We start from the raw sequence: 16,868 nt of genomic DNA, 5'->3' as shown, positions 1-16,868 counted from the left end.
AGGGGGGCGTTGTCTCTGACGTCACGCGGGCGGTGGTTCTGACGTCACGCGGGCGGTGGTCGTGACGTCACGGGGCGGGCGCAGAAATGGCGGCGGCGGCGGCGGGAGCTTGGCTGAGGGGCTGCGCGAAGGTGACGCCTCAGGGCGGGACAGGGGCGAGCGGGACGGGGACAAGGACAAGCTGCGCCGTGTCCTAGTGGGCTATTGCAGCTGCCGAGCCTGCTGGTGTTGGGTGGGGGTCTCTGGCCCCGGGCTGTACGGGCGGCTCTGCGAGGCGTGAGGGGTGGTGGGGGAAAGTCCTTTTCTCCCTCTGCCCTGTGAGTTTGTGTGTGGAGGGGCGGTGTTGGGTAAGTTCGTGCTAAGAAAAGTTCTCGTAAGTCTTACGAAATGGTTGTGAGGAGGCAGCACCGCCCTGGCAGCGGAGGCGCTTTGAGGTCCCCTTTAGTTCTATATCAGCAAAAGGTTCTTTCCCAGAGGGGGCTGGCACTGCCCAGGGGATGGGCACGGCCCCGGGGCTGCCAGAGCTCCAGGAGCCTTTGGACAGGGATGCCAGGTGGGATTGTTGGGGTGTCTGTGCGGGGCCAGGAGCTGCAGTGGATGATCCCTTTCAATTCCGAGTATTCCTTGTTTTTCAAAGCACACGTGTGGCACTGGAGGTGTGATCAGGACATGTAGAGACCCCGTGGTTTTGCCACACATGCCTTGGCTGTGCACGGTGAGGTGTGCTGGCCTGGCACCTTCTCATGCAGCTCGTGGGTGTGTTGTGGCTCTGGAAATAAAGTGAAATAAAGAAAACCAACGCCAGAAATGAAGGCAAGCTTCCCATTGGGAAGTTCTCTGCTGGGAAATAGGAGCTGTGTGGAAGCCAGCTGGGATGGATGCAGGAGTGGAAGTCACCAAGGCAAGCAAAGTGAGCTGAGGAAAGCATTGCTTTGGGTTTTCCCTGTTTGTATCTTAATGCTGCTGCCAGGTCCAGCATTAAAATCTCGTTTTAGATTGTAAAACAAACAGAAGGAAACCAGGAGAAGTGATCTTTTTAAAGAGCTGAGGTGGAGGTAAGAATTGAGATAAACAGAAAAATCAATGTTATCAGCAACCAATTCTCAAAAGCATGTGTTTAGCAGGGCAAGCAGTCTGAATCCTGCAGCAGCATAAATCACTACCTACACAAGAAAAGCAGGGAAAAAAGGCAGGGAAGCAGCATCCAAGGATTTAAGTAATGCACATGCTCTTTAAATAACTGCCTGAAATTAGTGAGACTGCATGGCCTCCAAGAAAAAAAAGGTACACAATAATGTAGTGACTTGATTATTTATTTAGTTTTTAAATCTAAATGTTGAACTAAAACACAGTTTCCACACTGGGCTGTTATTCCCCTGGTACAGCTGTGAGCTGCTGCTCTTTGTGTGGCTGCTGCCAGCATTAATCCCATTCTTTGGATGCATCCCATTGGTTCCAAAACTTTTCAAGGAGATCTTTTTAGGAACATTGTTTCAATTGTGTCTCAACAAGTGCTTTCCAAAGCACAGTTGATAAATGTCTGAACCTTTGTTCCTCCTGCTGTGGCAGGACACCTTTCCCTGCCCCTCTCAGGGATGGTGGGAAGGAGGGGAAGCCTGGGCTGGTTTCAGGAGAGGAAATCCCAGATTGCTGTGAGGTGCTGAGGCCCTGGCACAGGTTGCCCAGAGAATCAATCTCTGACTGCCCCTGGATCCAGAAGTGCCCAAGGCCAGCTTGGATAGGGCTTGGAGCAGCCTGGGACAGTGGAAGGTGTCCCTGCCATGGCAGGGGGTGGAACTGGATGAGCTTTAATGTCCCTTCCATCCCAATCTACTCTATGATTTTATGCTTTATATTCCCAGTGATTCGCCTTATTTATGCCACCATGGGGGGAAACATTCTTTTCTTTGTACTTGGAAATGAAGCAGTGGAAGGACAGGAGGTGTTGGTGGTTTGTAGCCCTGTCACTGCTCAGGAGGCAGCACGGTGTTAAATAGAGATGTGCATGTGTACACTCAGGTTTTTCCTTCTCGGGCCTTGCCAAGGGCAGGCTTGTACAGGTGGATGTTTGCACACCTGGGTGTCAGGTGACCCCAGCATAGCTGCATGTTCTGCAAATAATCCATTCCTGGCTGACTGCTTCCACAACACCATTGCCTGGGGTTTAATCTCTATTAAAGCAATGTTTTCTTTATTTTGTGAAGACCCACAGTGACTCCAGTAACTCCATTATAATTTAAAAGTGTTGCAGCTATTGCTGACCATCCAAATGTATTCATAATTTAGCCCTGCTCACCAGTAGTTGTTTTATGTCACCATTTATTTTCTCTATTACCACTTCTGACTGTTTGTTGTTGTTGGGTTTTATTTTATGCACAGCTGTTTGTGCCAAAACCAGAGTTCCCTTATCACAGCAGACTTTTGCTTCTTGTCTCCAGAAGAGTTCATCGATGTGTTTTACATCAGTTCTTCAGCCAGGGAGATGACAAGTGTTGAAAGCCAACATGAAAGAGGGGGAATTATTAGAAGATCAAAGGAATTTTTACTTCCTGACCCCAGAGTTTGTGCTGTTTTTTGAGGAATGCTGCTATCACAAGGTGCATTATGGAATTGCCTTGTGTTCTGTGAGCTGAACAGGCGCCTGCTTAGGGCACAGCCAGTCTGTTCCTCACTCTGGGGTTAAGAATGAGTGTGTTGGCAGACGTGTTTTCATATCCTTTGTGGCACAGCTGTGTCTCTCCTGGGGGTTTCTGTCAGCAGTTGTCCTGGTGAGACATTGGTGTCTCCACACTTGGGACCGACAGGGCAAAAGTGACAAATCTGTGGCAAAGCTCAGATCTGTGAGTGGGCTGGGTCTGGGGAGCCGTGAGAGCAGAGCAGAACCAGTGTTCTGTCCTGCTGACTCTGAGACACACTCAAACTGTGCTGCCTTTCAGGAATACATTTTGGCTATTGCTGGCCCATTACCTTTTGAGCCAGATCCTTTATGCCAACTTCCTTTAAAATCCTAAGAAATTATTCTGTGTTTGGAAAGCATATTTGCCTTCATACCAATCTTACCTTTTTAAAGCCTGCTATGAAATAATTAAGTCTTTGAACACTAAAGTTTTTAGGTGTCTGAGGGACAAAGCTGTCACATTATCTGTGTCCTAACAATCACTGTGAGTAGATTCCTCCCAAAAGCCACTGTTCTGTTCATTTTTGTGTCTTTCCTCTTATTCCCAATACTATTCCCCATAGTTAAGTGCTCAGCCTCTTCTCTTTTGGTTGGATAACCAATGCTTCTTGAAATCATTGTTGTATATTGTGGACAAATGGGGAGCATAAGCATAAATCGTTTAGTTTTAGTTCTTTCCCGTGCTTTTAAAATAAATCAGCCAAACAAGACACATTTATTATTAGTTACACTATCAACATGCTGACTGTGGGATTTTAACTGGATAGAAATTACCTGTACAGAAGCATTCAAATGCCAGGGCTTTGTCTACAAAATGTGTGCTCATTCTGAAAATCATTAAGTGGTGGATAAAAATTCAGTTTGAATACAGAAATCCCCAGTGCAGTTAAAAGTTAGTCCCTTTCACAGCAGAATACCAGTAATTCACATGAGGGGCTGTCAGATTGCTTTAGAAACGAGTTGCTGGTCCCTAGAAAAGCAGGGAGAAAGTTAAAGTTAGTCATTAAAGTTGTCAGGCCTGTGAAAGTCTTTCTATGTATATTTTACATTTGCTTTTATCATATTTGTTAATGAAAGTATTAATTCTATTGAAGAATACAGTCACTACTCTGAATATTGCAGTAGACTTACAAAATCATCTACAAAAATAAATACTATCAGCAGGGTTTATTTGCTGTAAACACTAAAATTGACTAAAAAAATGTTGGTGCAGACTTTGTAGAATAACCTTGTGTTAGTAAACTTCCAGAAAGAAAACTGGTTTGTGTTTTAAAAAAAGTAATTAAAGGATATTTTCTTTTAGGACACAGGGGAGGGGGAGGTTATATTTTCTCAAAAGCTTTCAAGTTAAACATTAGATGTAAGTTATATTTCCTAATAATTTAGTGAATAAAAGCCCCGAGTAAAGTTATATATTGCTGTCTGCATACAAATCTAACTGTTTCCCCTTTCTGTATTTGTTTCCAACAGCTGAGAAGACACATGCCAGCACACCTGGCTCCCTGGAGGGTCTCTCCCTGTGTTTTTAGCTCCTCCAAATCAGAGCTCAAGCCAAACCTAGCCAGTGATGGACTTGTCTGTGCTCCACTTCAGACATTCACCGAAGAGGAGGCCATGCTGAAAGACATGGGTAGCTATTATCTCTGGAGCTAAAATTCAAAAATGCTTCAAATAAAAGGGATATTTTAGCTTAAAATTTTATTTTGATTATTTATTTCTAGTCAAATGTTGAGATTTTTTTGGGGGGGAGTTGTGATTTACACCTTGTGTTGCTTGGGCCACTTACTTTTCTGGGAGAGTCAGAACACATGCATGACCTGTCAGAGGCACCACGTTCCTGTTATATTGATCCCCAAGGAGATATTGGAATATTGACAGGTTTTCTTTCTTCTCTTCATTACAGTGACCAAATTTGCCCAGGAACGAGTTGCACCTTTCGTGCAGAAAATGGATGAGAGCGCGAAAATGGAAGACTCCATCGTACAGGGATTGTTTGAACAAGGGGTCTGCACACTTTTGCCTAATCTTTTATTTGGAAAGCAACAGCATTTTATGAATCTCTAACTGTGCCTTGTTCAGATTTTTAGATGAAAAGATTGAGGGATATAATTGAAATGAACTAATGAATCATTAAAACTTTTGGAGTTGTCAATCTCATGACAACTTTCTTTACAGCATTATCACTCTCCATCTTTTGCTGTAATTTTTTTTCCATCTCCCCCATACCACATACTTCACCTTATCTTTTAGTCCCTTGTCTTCCCTCCCTCACTGTTTTTTTTAGTTGGATGAGCATAATTGGATGTTGGAAAGGCCATGACTCCAAGTGTTGATGGAGAAGAGAACCAGGAGTCCTCTGTGCCTTACTGGGCAGCCATGAGGACTTACATTGCCAAAATCCTGATTCAATTTTAGCCTTTCCAGCTGTCAGGACCAACAAATTTATGTATTTGAACCTTTACCATTTCAGCTGATGAGTATTGAGCTTGGGGAAGAATATGGAGGAACTGGAGCTTCATTTTTCTCAATCATATTGGCAGTGGAAGAACTGGCCAAAGTTGATGCAGCCGTGGCTCTTGTGTGTGAACTCCAAAACACTCTAACAAATAAGTTGTTTACCACCTATGGAACAGAAGAACAAAAGAGAACTTACCTGCCCAGGGTGTCTAAAGATACAGTGAGTCCAAGTTTTACTTTACTGAACTATTAGAATTATATTATTGTTCAGTAATGTTAGTGGGAATTTTTTGTTCAGTGACTAATGTGTGTCTGCAGCTCTGGAAAATGTGTGTGAACTTTGAAACACTGGTTAGAGCTGAGATCTGGGGGGATATAGATACATCCTGTCATCAGTAGCTGAGAGGTAAAAGTAGAAAGGCACTTATTAGTTTCATTAAAATTTAATTTACTGTGGAAAAGAACTGTAAAGCAGTTGACTTTGAGAGATGTGTAATTACACAGTGTTTCTATTCTTAATCTCCATAGCTGAAATTCAGTTACTTTAATGCAATAGGTTAAAATGTTTGAATTTAAGAGACCTGTGCTGGCTTATAAGTATTTTCCTTGTAGGATTTCTTTATATTAGTGAAAACTAAATTGGCCTTTTCCCTTCCCTTGACAGCTAGGGAGTTTCTGTCTTTCAGAGGCTGGGTCTGGCAGTGATGCTTTTTCCCTGAAGACTCGAGCTGAAAAGAAAGGAGACTACTACATTATCAATGGCTCAAAGATGTGGATTAGCCTAGCAGAAGATGCAGGAGTTTTCTTTGTCATGGCAAATACAGACCCATCCTTGGTAAGCTGCTGCAGAATTCTTGCATGTCACTGACAGCTGCTGATCTAGGAAACTGTGGATTTTATTTTAATAATCTGATGTTATACTCTGTGCACCTTTTCCTAGCTGCCTTTAAAAATATTTCCCAGCAAAACTTGAGAACCTGGTGAGCAATTTAATGAATTCCTTCAACCAGGGAAAATAAAAATGTCAGGATCATGGTTGCTTAGATGAAGAGCACAGCACTGGTGGTGTTCTGAGTAACAGGACTTGGAGTCTTATGTTTTTCCAGCCTTTCTGACTTAGCTGGCAAGTTTCTGTTGTTAAAAGGCAAAATGGAAAACTAAAAAGTCTTCTACAGTAAAATATTTCCAGTTAAAAACTTACATAGCTGAATATGCAAGAATCAGCTTTATCCCCAGTCTGGATGTAGGCACTAAATTTTGAGGGATAGTAGTATGAAAACCAGTTTTTGATTATTTTTAATTCCCCCCAGGGCTACAGAGGAATTACATGCTTCATAGTGGATCGCAACACAGAGGGGCTGCAGGTGGGGAAGAAGGAGGACAAGCTGGGAATCAGAGCATGTTCCACCTGCCCAGTCACGTTTGACAACGTGAAGGTATTGTAAGTTCAGCTCTTGAGGCATCAGTTGTGTGCAACTCCAACCTGACCACACGTAAGGAAAGAATATTAACTAAACTCCCTATTTTTTTCCCTTGGACTCACTGATTGTTGGGCATATTTTAACATTTTCCTCCCACAGAAGTCTGGAGAGGAGTTGGATTTCTTAAATTTTGATGTAGATTTTCTCAGTTTATAGCCATGTGAATCTGGGAATGCTCTGATCAGGTATCCTAGGGACCAAATTATGGTTTGTTTTATGCCTTCACTTATGAGGAACAGTTGATAAATGTTGTGAACTCTTTTAGGAGTTGCAAAGCAGAATAGAACAATAATTGAGTGGTTTTATTTTTTAGGTTCCTGAGAGCAATATCCTGGGCCAAGTCGGACAAGGCTACAAGTATGCCATTGGAATGCTCAATACTGGCAGGATAGGGATTGCTGCACAGGTGGGTGATGTGGTTCATTGCTGAGCTCAGCCAGGATAGAATTGGAGTTTGGACTGAAATTTGTGGAATATCTAAAGCTGTGTAGAAAATACTTTATTAAAAGCTCGAGTGCCACTAGATGTCACTGTTCCCGTAGCAAAGTTACAGTGAAGGTGGGAGCAACGCCAGTGGGGAAATTCTCCTGTGGTGACATAAGCAAAAGACTTAAAAAGCATTCAGTGGCAATTAGCTCGTCTTTGGTTGTTAACTTATTGCTACTGAATTATGTCCATGTTCTTGTCTTCCACTATGAAAATTGATTTTACAGGGAAAACTAACTTTGGAAAATTCAACACACTGAAATGTATAATATTAGTGCTTCCAGCTGGGATGGCATGGGGCTGGCAAATGTAACCTGGTGTTAACTGATGTTTTCCCAACAACTTATTTTTAAAAGTCAACTTATTTTTAAAATAAATGTGATTTGCTCTAGCACAACTGTTCCAGTTTATTGTTGTGTTTGAAAATTGCACTGTATGAGATCTTAGGGGAAAGTATTTACTGACCTTGGAGTTATTTCAAAATGCTGTATTTTGCTGTAAAGTCAATTTGGATTTCAGAATGCTGCTGATCTCAGTGGAAATCAGGTTCAGCCACAGAATAAAATTACTTGTGCTAAGTTTTCAGATTTTTAATTTACTTTTGAAAGTAATCTTTTCTTTGTTTATTGCACTTTGCTGTGCAATATTTCTGTACTACAAATCTTCTTTATCCTTTGCCCTGGTTTGCAGACAGACCAGAAGAGGCTGTGTTCATGAAACTGAGATTTTCCACATGGCAGTACACTGTACTGATAATTGGGCTGGCTTTTCCATCATTTCTAAAGATTACCTCTGATTAAACTTTGTCTGATATGGCATTTAAAAAGAGCTGTGGGCCCCATTGTTCCCAGAGATATAAATAATATAAAGGCTCTGGCAGTAAAATACATGGTCTGGATTTTACTCTTAATTACTCCAAGTTACACCTTAATTAAAAGTTAAGGTCAGGTAGTTGTTATATCTTAGTTACTGCTTTCTTGGCACCTTCAAATTAAGAGAAATGGACTTGACAAGAACAGCAGCTCTAAAGCCCTGTGGTACTGAGTTTAGTTTTGCAGTAGTAATCATTTTAAAGATAATGAAGATCTTATAAAATGTAATTGTGGCTTTGAAAACAGTTTCAGATGGTTTTAGTGCAAGGCAGCTGCAATATTATTACAGGTGCTGAAGTTGATGTACTTGGTTCTTATAATTTGACAAATCTGATAATGAGGCTGATTAGCAGCAGATTGCAATATTTTCTTTTATTGTTTCCTTATGTATCATTTTTTTCTGTTGTACATTATTAAAAGTAGTTTTTCTAAGCTGCCTGATGTGACACTTTACTGCTTCTGTCTTTGTGGAAAGACAAAATTGAGCTAAATTTTTCCACAATTGTTCTGCAGAGTTGGAAGGTAGTGCAAGAAATGTATCTCTCCTTCCACTCCACTAAGTTTCTAACTTCTGAAATAAATTGCTAATTCTGGCAATTCAGTCTGGTGTCCTCAAGAAAATGAGAAATTATTTTGATTATGCAAATAGTTTTGATTGATCATTCAGATTATTTTTGCTTTAATAGGGTAATGTAGATCTAAAGATCTTCAGTTTACAGTAATTTTCTTAAGCAATTACAAATTTTCCAAGAAACACTTTATATTTTTGCAATTACAGTTGACCCATAAGTTTTCTTCAAGAAATGAGTGGCAGTATTTTCACAAATGCTTGCCTATGTTAAGAAATGGGCATGTAATGTGTTTGTTCCTCAAACTTTTATATATTATAACTCACCACATTTTGTCTGATAACTGTAAAATTCTGGCTCCTAAGATTCTGTATAGAAGTTTTAGCAATGTCTAGGTGGGAAGAAAACAACTTTTCTCCTGGTTTCAACCTCCCTGACCAGAAGATGACCAATTATATCATCTCCATTAGGTTCATTCAATTAATTATTTTTTTTTTCTGACCACATCCTTGTTTTTCCTTGCAGATGTTAGGCCTGGCCCAGGGGTGTTTTGACCGTACAGTTCCCTACACAAAGGAGAGGGTCCAGTTTGGGAAAAGCGTGTTTGATTTCCAGGTACTTGTTAATGGGCATGTGGGATGTTTCCTCCAAGACAGAATAATGACCACAATAAACAGTAAAATTAGTGTTATGATTTGCATAATTCATGTTCCACTTCACATCTTGTCTCTCCTCAATATTTGAGAAGAATTTTTCCAAAAAAAATCTGGACGAGCGTTCATCTGCCACATAAAATTCATCAATTCGCTGCTGTGTGCCTTTGCAAGTGCCACACAAATAATCTAAAACTTAAAAATATTATTGACATATTCCTTTTGTTTGTTAGCTTATTGACATTCTATGAAAATAACACACATGGAACTCCCTTCTGGTTTTAATATCTCACTATACTGAATGTACTCCAGCTTTTATACCCTTTCATGAAGTGTAGGGGAAGGGCTTTTTTTTGGAGACACTAGAAATGATAAAAAGATGAGGAAAACTGATTGAATTATTAGATTTCCTGTGTTGTACAAAGACATTTAGTTTTCATTATAATATCTGTTTCTTACAGCGAGAAAGACTCTTTGTTGCAAAAATGATGTATAGTTTAATAAGGAAGATACATAATTGTAATTACTATAGTAATTTTCTTATTAAAAGAAACCTATATCTCAGCTGAAGAGAAGGAACATTAGCACTGCTCATAATTTATGCAAATTTTAGGAAGCACTCATAGATGCCTAGGAAATGATTGGAACTACGTCTTTTGAATGGGAAATGGAATTTATAATTGCCAAATCATTTTGGTATTTTGACCTGCCTATATATTTCTGCAAATCTGAGGGAACGGTGTTAATGTTCTAATAAGATGAAAGATTTCATTGTGTTTTAGACTACTAAATGTTCATTTTCCATGATCATAATATTTGGGTGTTCTTAAATAAACCCATTCTTCTGTAATACCATTCAGATGTGAGCTCCATCACCTCTTGCCTTCCCCTTGAATCCATTCCTCATTCGTCTCCTCTGTGCCTTTAAGCTGCTTCTAAATCTTCTCCTGTGCCTCTGGGACAAGGAAAGGAGTTGTCACCTTGCTAGTTCTCCACTTTATTCAAGAAACAAAAGCTTGTTTACAAGCCTTCCTTGGTTAAGCTCATTAGGGAACCAGACCTGTTTTTGTCTCGAGGAGCTGCAGAATGAAAACGCAGCTCTGGCTTCCTCATGCCTTTGTAATCCCGAGGAGGATGTTAAGACTGGGATCAAATTTTCCTTTATATTCCTGGGTGTAAATAGGTAACCCTCTGTCCAGCCAGTCAGGCCAAAAGACCCCCAGTGCTCCTGGATCAAGAACAGAAAGGGGGAAATAGGGCTGCAGTTCCTGAAAGCACTTCAGTAGCGCAGGAGTTTTCCCACCCTCTGTCCATAAGCACAGAAGGAACACAGAATCACTTCCCGCCTGGATTTGATATTTTTATTTTAGAGTGCGGGTGCATTCTGTGGTGAGCAGAGTGGTTGTTGCTGTGGCCCTGTGTGAGTGCTGTGGTGCTGTTGCAGGGGATGCAGCACCAGGTTGCCCAGGTGGCCACGCAGCTGGAGGCGGCGCGGCTGCTGACCTACAACGCGGCGCGGCTGGCGGAGGCGGGCAGGCCGGCCATCAAGGAGGCCAGCATGGCCAAGTACTTCACTGCTGAGGTACCTGCAGCTCCCTCACTCCAGGCCTTCATCCACTGCTGCTGAAGCTCCTGCTGTTACCCAGTGTGTAACCTGTAATCCGTTGTTGCTGTGAAATCTCTGGATGTGCTTTTGGATGTCACACGCCTGGAGGTGTCCAAAGCCAAGTCAGATGGGACTTGGAGCAGCCTGGGCTAGTGGGAGGTGTCCCTGCCCATGGCAGAGGAGTTGGAATGAGATGAGCTTTAAGATCCCCTCCAAGCCATTCAGTGTTTCTCAGTCTATGCACAGAATCTAAATTAAGTCACCAAAGAATAAGCTGCTCATGCCCCTAAATAAAATTTTTAAAACCAACCAACGACACTAGAAGAGGAAAGTGAATTAATAGTTTCACTTATCTAGAAAGATTTAATTTTCTCAGAAATCTTATTGTGGTATGAGAAATGACACTGTAAAGAGTTCATTTGTGACCATTTCAGCTCTGCTGGTCACATCTGTGAGTTGTAAAATGACTCAGAACTGGATGACTTCTCCCTCTTTGCAATTGCTGTCTTGCATATCACTGCTGGTCTTTTACACAGAGCAGCACAGAAACTATTGCTGTAACAAATAGTGAACTCTTGATGTCCTCTGATTTATGTCATTTTTATTCTAAAATGGCTTGCTGAAGATGAATACCAAATTACCCATCCTTCTTCCCTCCTGTTCTAGTTGCTGCTTCATTCCCTGTTTTGTTATTAAGTAGCTAAAAAGTACAAGTTTTACCACCACTGTCATGAAGTTGAATCCTGTAACTCTGGAATTCTTCACAGGTTGCAACACTGACAACCAGTAAATGTATTGAATGGATGGGAGGTGTTGGGTTCACCAAAAATTACCCAATAGAGAAGTACTACCGTGACTGCAAGATAGGTGAGTGGCAATTTCTTACCAAGTATCTCTTGCAGCTTTAGTGCTATTAAAGGTTGAGGAAGAGGGGCTGGCTTTTTTCCTCGGGATATTTTTTTCCTTGAGACTGTATCAACACTAATTTAAAGGCTCAGATGTAAAACTTTAGGTATAAATGTATGTACGTACAAGACTAGTTAAAATATTTCATTAGATACCAAAAAATACAGACACAAACAGTGTTAAAAAAAAAAAAATTGAAAATACCTTCATTGGCTTTAAGATCTGAATCCACATGGAGTTTTCTTTTCAAGGCTTTCTTGTTTATCAGGATAATCCTTGGACACAACAGTTTGATATTTTTAATAATATTACCCTTTGGCTTTTATTATAATAATTTTTGGAGCTTCTTCATTTTTGTTGGCTATTTAAGAATTGCTTTTCAGGAAAATGTCTTTGCATTATGTGATGCCAACCAGAAAAGTGCTTTAATTGTTACAGATAAGAAAATATGGATGGTTATGATATTATATAAATAATTATAATTCTGTGCTAGTACTTGCACAGTAGAGCTTAATTTCATAATTGCAAAGGTTGTAACTGGACTTTAGGATGATATTTTGGTCTCTCTTCATAAATTGACTGTGGGTTTAGAGTCTACTAATTTGTTTTCTTCTGATTTCAGGTACAATATATGAAGGAACTTCAAATATCCAGCTGAGCACAATTGCAAAATTCTTAGCACAGGAGTACTGAAACCATAAGGACTTTCTTGATGCTGTATGAAAATTATTTCCCTGCACACTGATTGTGAATTACCCACTTATTTGTAATTACAGAAGGCATTGATGACATCATAAATAAGAATACATAATCACAGTGAAATCATAGGGAAAACCATGAATTCCCCATTTCAGGAGAGTGAGTCATTCATGTAAAATCATGAATTCCACATTCAAATCCAAACTTCTTTCTGCCTGAGACACTTCCAAGCGCTGGATTTAGCTCCCTTAGGTCATGCCAGCAGTTCATCTCCACTTGGAGATTTCCAAGTGGAAACAAAGGAATCAAATCCCTGGCATTTCTGCTGATCCACCTGGGAGAGGGGACTGTGCACGTGCAGCAGAGCTGGTGTGTGCAGTGGAGCTGCAGTTGGGCTGTGCTGCCTGCATTACTGTGGGGAGCAAAGAGAGGGACGTGGTGGTTTCCTCTCACCCAGGTGGAGTGATGGCTGTGGAGCTGCTGTAATTGGAGTCATTTTTACAGCAGCCCTCAGTGTGTTCTTAAGGATATCTTTGTAATTAAGCCCTCGCAGCCCCAATTTGTACTCCTGAAAGTACAAAGTGGATAATATCCACCTCCCTTTCCAGCCTTCTCAGCTGTTAAGGGGTTTAATCTAAGAGCCTATTTATAGTTCTCCTTTCATAAAAGGTTGAGTTGAAATCTTTCTGAAATGGGGTTAAAAAAGCCCTAGTAGTTCTGCAAAAGGACAGATACAAGCTGGGTAATGGGAGTGCTGTGATACTACCTCACAGTGGCCTTTCCACACTCAATGCATTTTACAAACTTTAAAGGGAGGCACTGTTAATTTGCAGCCTAGAATTCCTTGCTCCTGGAAGTTAGTAGTTCTCTAGCACACTTTTTCCCTTTTTGAAGAGAGAAGAAAGGGCAGGGGGTTGGGAAGTATTTGATTTTTTTATTTGTCTCTGTTTACTCTGAAATTAGACATTTTATTTACAGCAGAAACCTCTTCAGTGCTGGAGAGCTAATTAACTAATAATCAAGAGACAGGAAGCTTAATATATGAAAAATCATCCTAATTGCTGTAATTGGCAATCTGTTTCAAGTGTTTTGGGGAGGGAAGGATTGGTTTTCTGGTTTTGGCTGACTTAGAAGAATCTCATTTTTAAAGCTTGCCTTTCACTGATGATTCACTCTGAGTGGAGCTTAGAACCTTGTAGGCTGAGACTCCCAGAGGATTTCCTAGCAAAGCCAGGGCAAGTGACACTTAACAAGTGGGATTTGTAAAACAAGCAGTGCCTTAGACAAAGAAACAAGCAAGGATGAAAAGCACTATTAAAAAGTTCTCTGGCTTCAAAGGGAAGTAACTGCTTTAGTAAATTAATCCCTCTATATACACGCTTTGCCTGTCAATGGGCAAAGAATTACTGGTGGTGATTATCTTTATGCCAGTTAAAAAGCCCCTCCCATATCAGTTTAATCAAGAGCTTTGAGGTTTTCAAAAATACAAGAGTAGGAAGTTAGCCTAGATGGTTTCTGAAGTTTTCTACTAGCAATGTTATTATTAATCATTATCATTATTTATACATTTCAGATTTGTTAGCAGTCTTTCTTTCAGCTGAATTGAAACAGCTGGGGAAATTTAGATTAGAATTAAGACTACAAACACTACAACATTTAACTACAATTATTCTACTCAACACAGCCTGTCTGTGAATCTAAAATAATCATAACCACACTGCAAAATGCTTGAGTTAATATTGATTACTGAGCTGTGCCAAGGTGAGGCAGCCCTTGGCTGCTGTGGTTTAATCTGCTTTCCTCACGTGAGTGTCCACAGAAAACAGGGTTTGGTTTTTCTGTGGTCTCCTGGTTTGAGACACTCCCAGCTTGGCGTTGCAGTTTTGTGTGAGACTGAGGCCTGGCAATACTTAACGGATTCAATACAGTGCCAGAAGCAAACCCTTTGTGGAGGAAAGTGCAGAGCTCTTTGAAGGACTGCTAAGAGCTGCATCTCCAGGATTATGTAAAAAGACTCTCTCTTTGTGTAGAGCTGTGCCAGGTATCCATTTGAAAAAGTAACCAGGGAAAAACTGAGATTAATGTGATTCCTCACAGTCTGAGATGGGATGCCTGAGTCCAGGAAACAACCTGAACATCTTTGTCAGCTATTCAACACTAGCTGATGAGCCTTTTTTCTCAGTAAAGCAAGGTCAAGCCTCTAACTAATGTTACAGCTGTAAATATGTCATGTCTTTGTTATGTATGTTGTATTTTGTATGCAGTTTTGAAAGAAATAAATCATGTATTGTATTTGTATACAAAATTCTGTGGAGGAATATGTGCACAAATCAATCACAACCCCTGAGTAACCTTCCTCTTTGTTTTAAGAGTTCAGGTACCTGTGGAGAGAGCATTGGCTACTCTGGTCACTGATTCTGGGGAGAGTTAACTTAGAGAGTCACAAAATTGTTTGGGTTGAAGGGACATTAAATCCCACCCCTGCCATGGGCAGGGGCACCTTCCACTGTCCCAGGCTGTTCTAAACCCTGTCCAACCTGGCATTATTTGCTCCCCTCAATTCTGATTCCATTGCTGCTCTGAACTCAGGGTTTGGGTAGGAGTGAGAAGGGCTGTGCTGCTGTCCAGGGCTCTTTAGAGCTGCCTGTGCTCACCAGCCCTAGCTCTAGTTTGGGACAGGCATTTTGGAGTGCCATTTCTACATTTGGCACTGTGGGCACAGGCTGCAGAGCTGGTGTGGGCAATGCTGAGAGGCTTTCTGGGCCTTTAAGCTGCTTTAGATACTCTATATCTATTTTATTAGTGATTTTTTTTCCTTTTTTTGCCCTTAGTTCATCCAGTCTGTTGTCCTGGAACAACAGCTTCAGTATCCAATGTTGCATATGAGCTTCCCTGGTTAGAAAAAAGACCTGTATTGAGAATGTATTAAAAAGTGCCTGAATTTTGTTTTTGACTTGACACAATGCTAATATTGTCTATCAGTTCATGATTCTCTAATAATCTGTCATTTAAACTTGTTCCCAGACCTTGCAGGTTTTGTATCAGGAGAGAATGACTGTGTCATGTCAGGTCTCTCTAGTTCTGCTCTGGTTGGTGATCAAGGCAGATTTCCACAGAAGGGTTTAATCACAATGTGGGAAATACTCAAATACAATATTTTATATCATCTTTTCTATGCTGTTGTTCTTTCTTTCATATTTTCTTTTCCCCATGTAAAGATTGTGTTGGAAAAGGCTTACATGAACCACAGAGTTGTTGTTCTTTGGGAGTCTTTTGCTACATAAAGACTTTTCTAATTAACATGTTATTGCATTTCCACTTGAAAATCTTTCAGTGAGAGACACATTTCAAGTTCTTCTACCAAGCTAAACTCAACTGGAAGCCCAGTCTGCTTTGAAAGCAGCTGTCTGACTTCCCTGAGCTGGTACTGGATACACAAAAGCTGAAGAAATGCTTTTCCTCAGCCCCAGAATGCATTCAGGAGAACTAGAAATAACCAATGTGTTCCCTAATAGCTTGTTTAATGTTCAGAGGAACATGCAGTGTACACTGTAACATTTTTTCCTGGTGAAATATTTAGAAATATAAATCAAAAATATGTGCAGTCTCACTAGACAGTAATAGCATTTTTATATATTTTGTCTTTCATGATCATTTGGATTTACATCTTTCTGAAACCATTCTCTCTCTCAGTAACTGGAGCTGCTAACACTGGAGGATGTGGGCAAACCTAAAATCAAGTTTTTAGTGACTTTTTTAGTCAGGCTAAAGAGGGGCTGTTTGCTGCCTTCAGTCAGCAGAATTCAGCCAAGTCTGAAGCAATGACCCAGCCCTCAGTGGAACAGGATCATTTTCTGATCATCCTTCTCATCACATTGAGTTTGCCACAAGTGTCTTGGATGCTTTTGGCCTGCATTATTTTCAAGGACACTGTAAAATTCTTCTGTTCCCTATTTTGCATCCTAAATATGCAAATTAAATGCAAATTTTTCAGTATAAGCAGAGCAGGTTTAATTTAATACTGTGTTACTGATGTTTTCTGCTTTTGTTTAGATCATACCCAGAGACATGATAATTACATGTTTGGCATTAGCTTCTCTGGACACTTTCTGGTTTTCTGTAGAAGAAATTTGCTAAACTGATGTAAAAATAATCCAGGAATAATTTAAAAAATAAAAGTTAAGGTTCTGGAAGCATAGTTAAATAATGAAAAGATGCAAAGAACTTGTTTGGTCAGTGGAGCTGCTGAAGACAGAGTTGCTCCTCTCAGTGTCTGTCCAACCAGGCTTTAGAAGGAAAGTCATTTTCTGGGTTTAATTGCAGCAGTGCCTATGTTTGATTGATAAGGCAGGTTATTTTGACTGTTGCTTGAGAAATGAAAGCTGGATTCAACAGGATGTTTGTCACAAAAACCATTTGAGTGCCCTGCAGGATTCACAGTTTCCAAGGACCAAAGGAAAGG

At 40.6% G+C, this 16,868-nt stretch overlaps 1 protein-coding gene across 2 annotated transcripts; it reads left to right on the top strand.

Moving 5' to 3' along the window:
* Positions 1-2: 2 nt before the first annotated feature.
* Positions 3-14,711, top strand: ACADSB (acyl-CoA dehydrogenase short/branched chain). 2 transcript variants are annotated; one of them, XM_063405143.1, is made up of 11 exons: positions 3-131; positions 4,148-4,307; positions 4,581-4,681; positions 5,148-5,354; positions 5,799-5,969; positions 6,445-6,570; positions 6,929-7,021; positions 9,068-9,157; positions 10,640-10,777; positions 11,569-11,668; positions 12,330-14,711. In XM_063405143.1, the coding sequence occupies exons 1-11, from the start codon at positions 87-89 to the stop codon at positions 12,398-12,400; spliced, it is 1,302 nt and encodes a 433-aa protein (XP_063261213.1). In that variant the 5' UTR covers positions 3-86; the 3' UTR covers positions 12,401-14,711. The 2 variants fall into 2 exon arrangements, with proteins under 2 accessions (XP_063261213.1, XP_063261212.1); XM_063405142.1 differs by having other exon boundaries at positions 32-131; positions 4,145-4,307.
* Positions 14,712-16,868: the final 2,157 nt, after the last annotated feature.

The sequence above is a fragment of the Prinia subflava genome, chromosome 9 (assembly GCF_021018805.1).
Source record: "Prinia subflava isolate CZ2003 ecotype Zambia chromosome 9, Cam_Psub_1.2, whole genome shotgun sequence".
In the NCBI taxonomy this organism is placed as follows: domain Eukaryota; kingdom Metazoa; phylum Chordata; class Aves; order Passeriformes; family Cisticolidae; genus Prinia; species Prinia subflava.
This window is presented reverse-complemented; position numbering and strand designations above follow the sequence as displayed.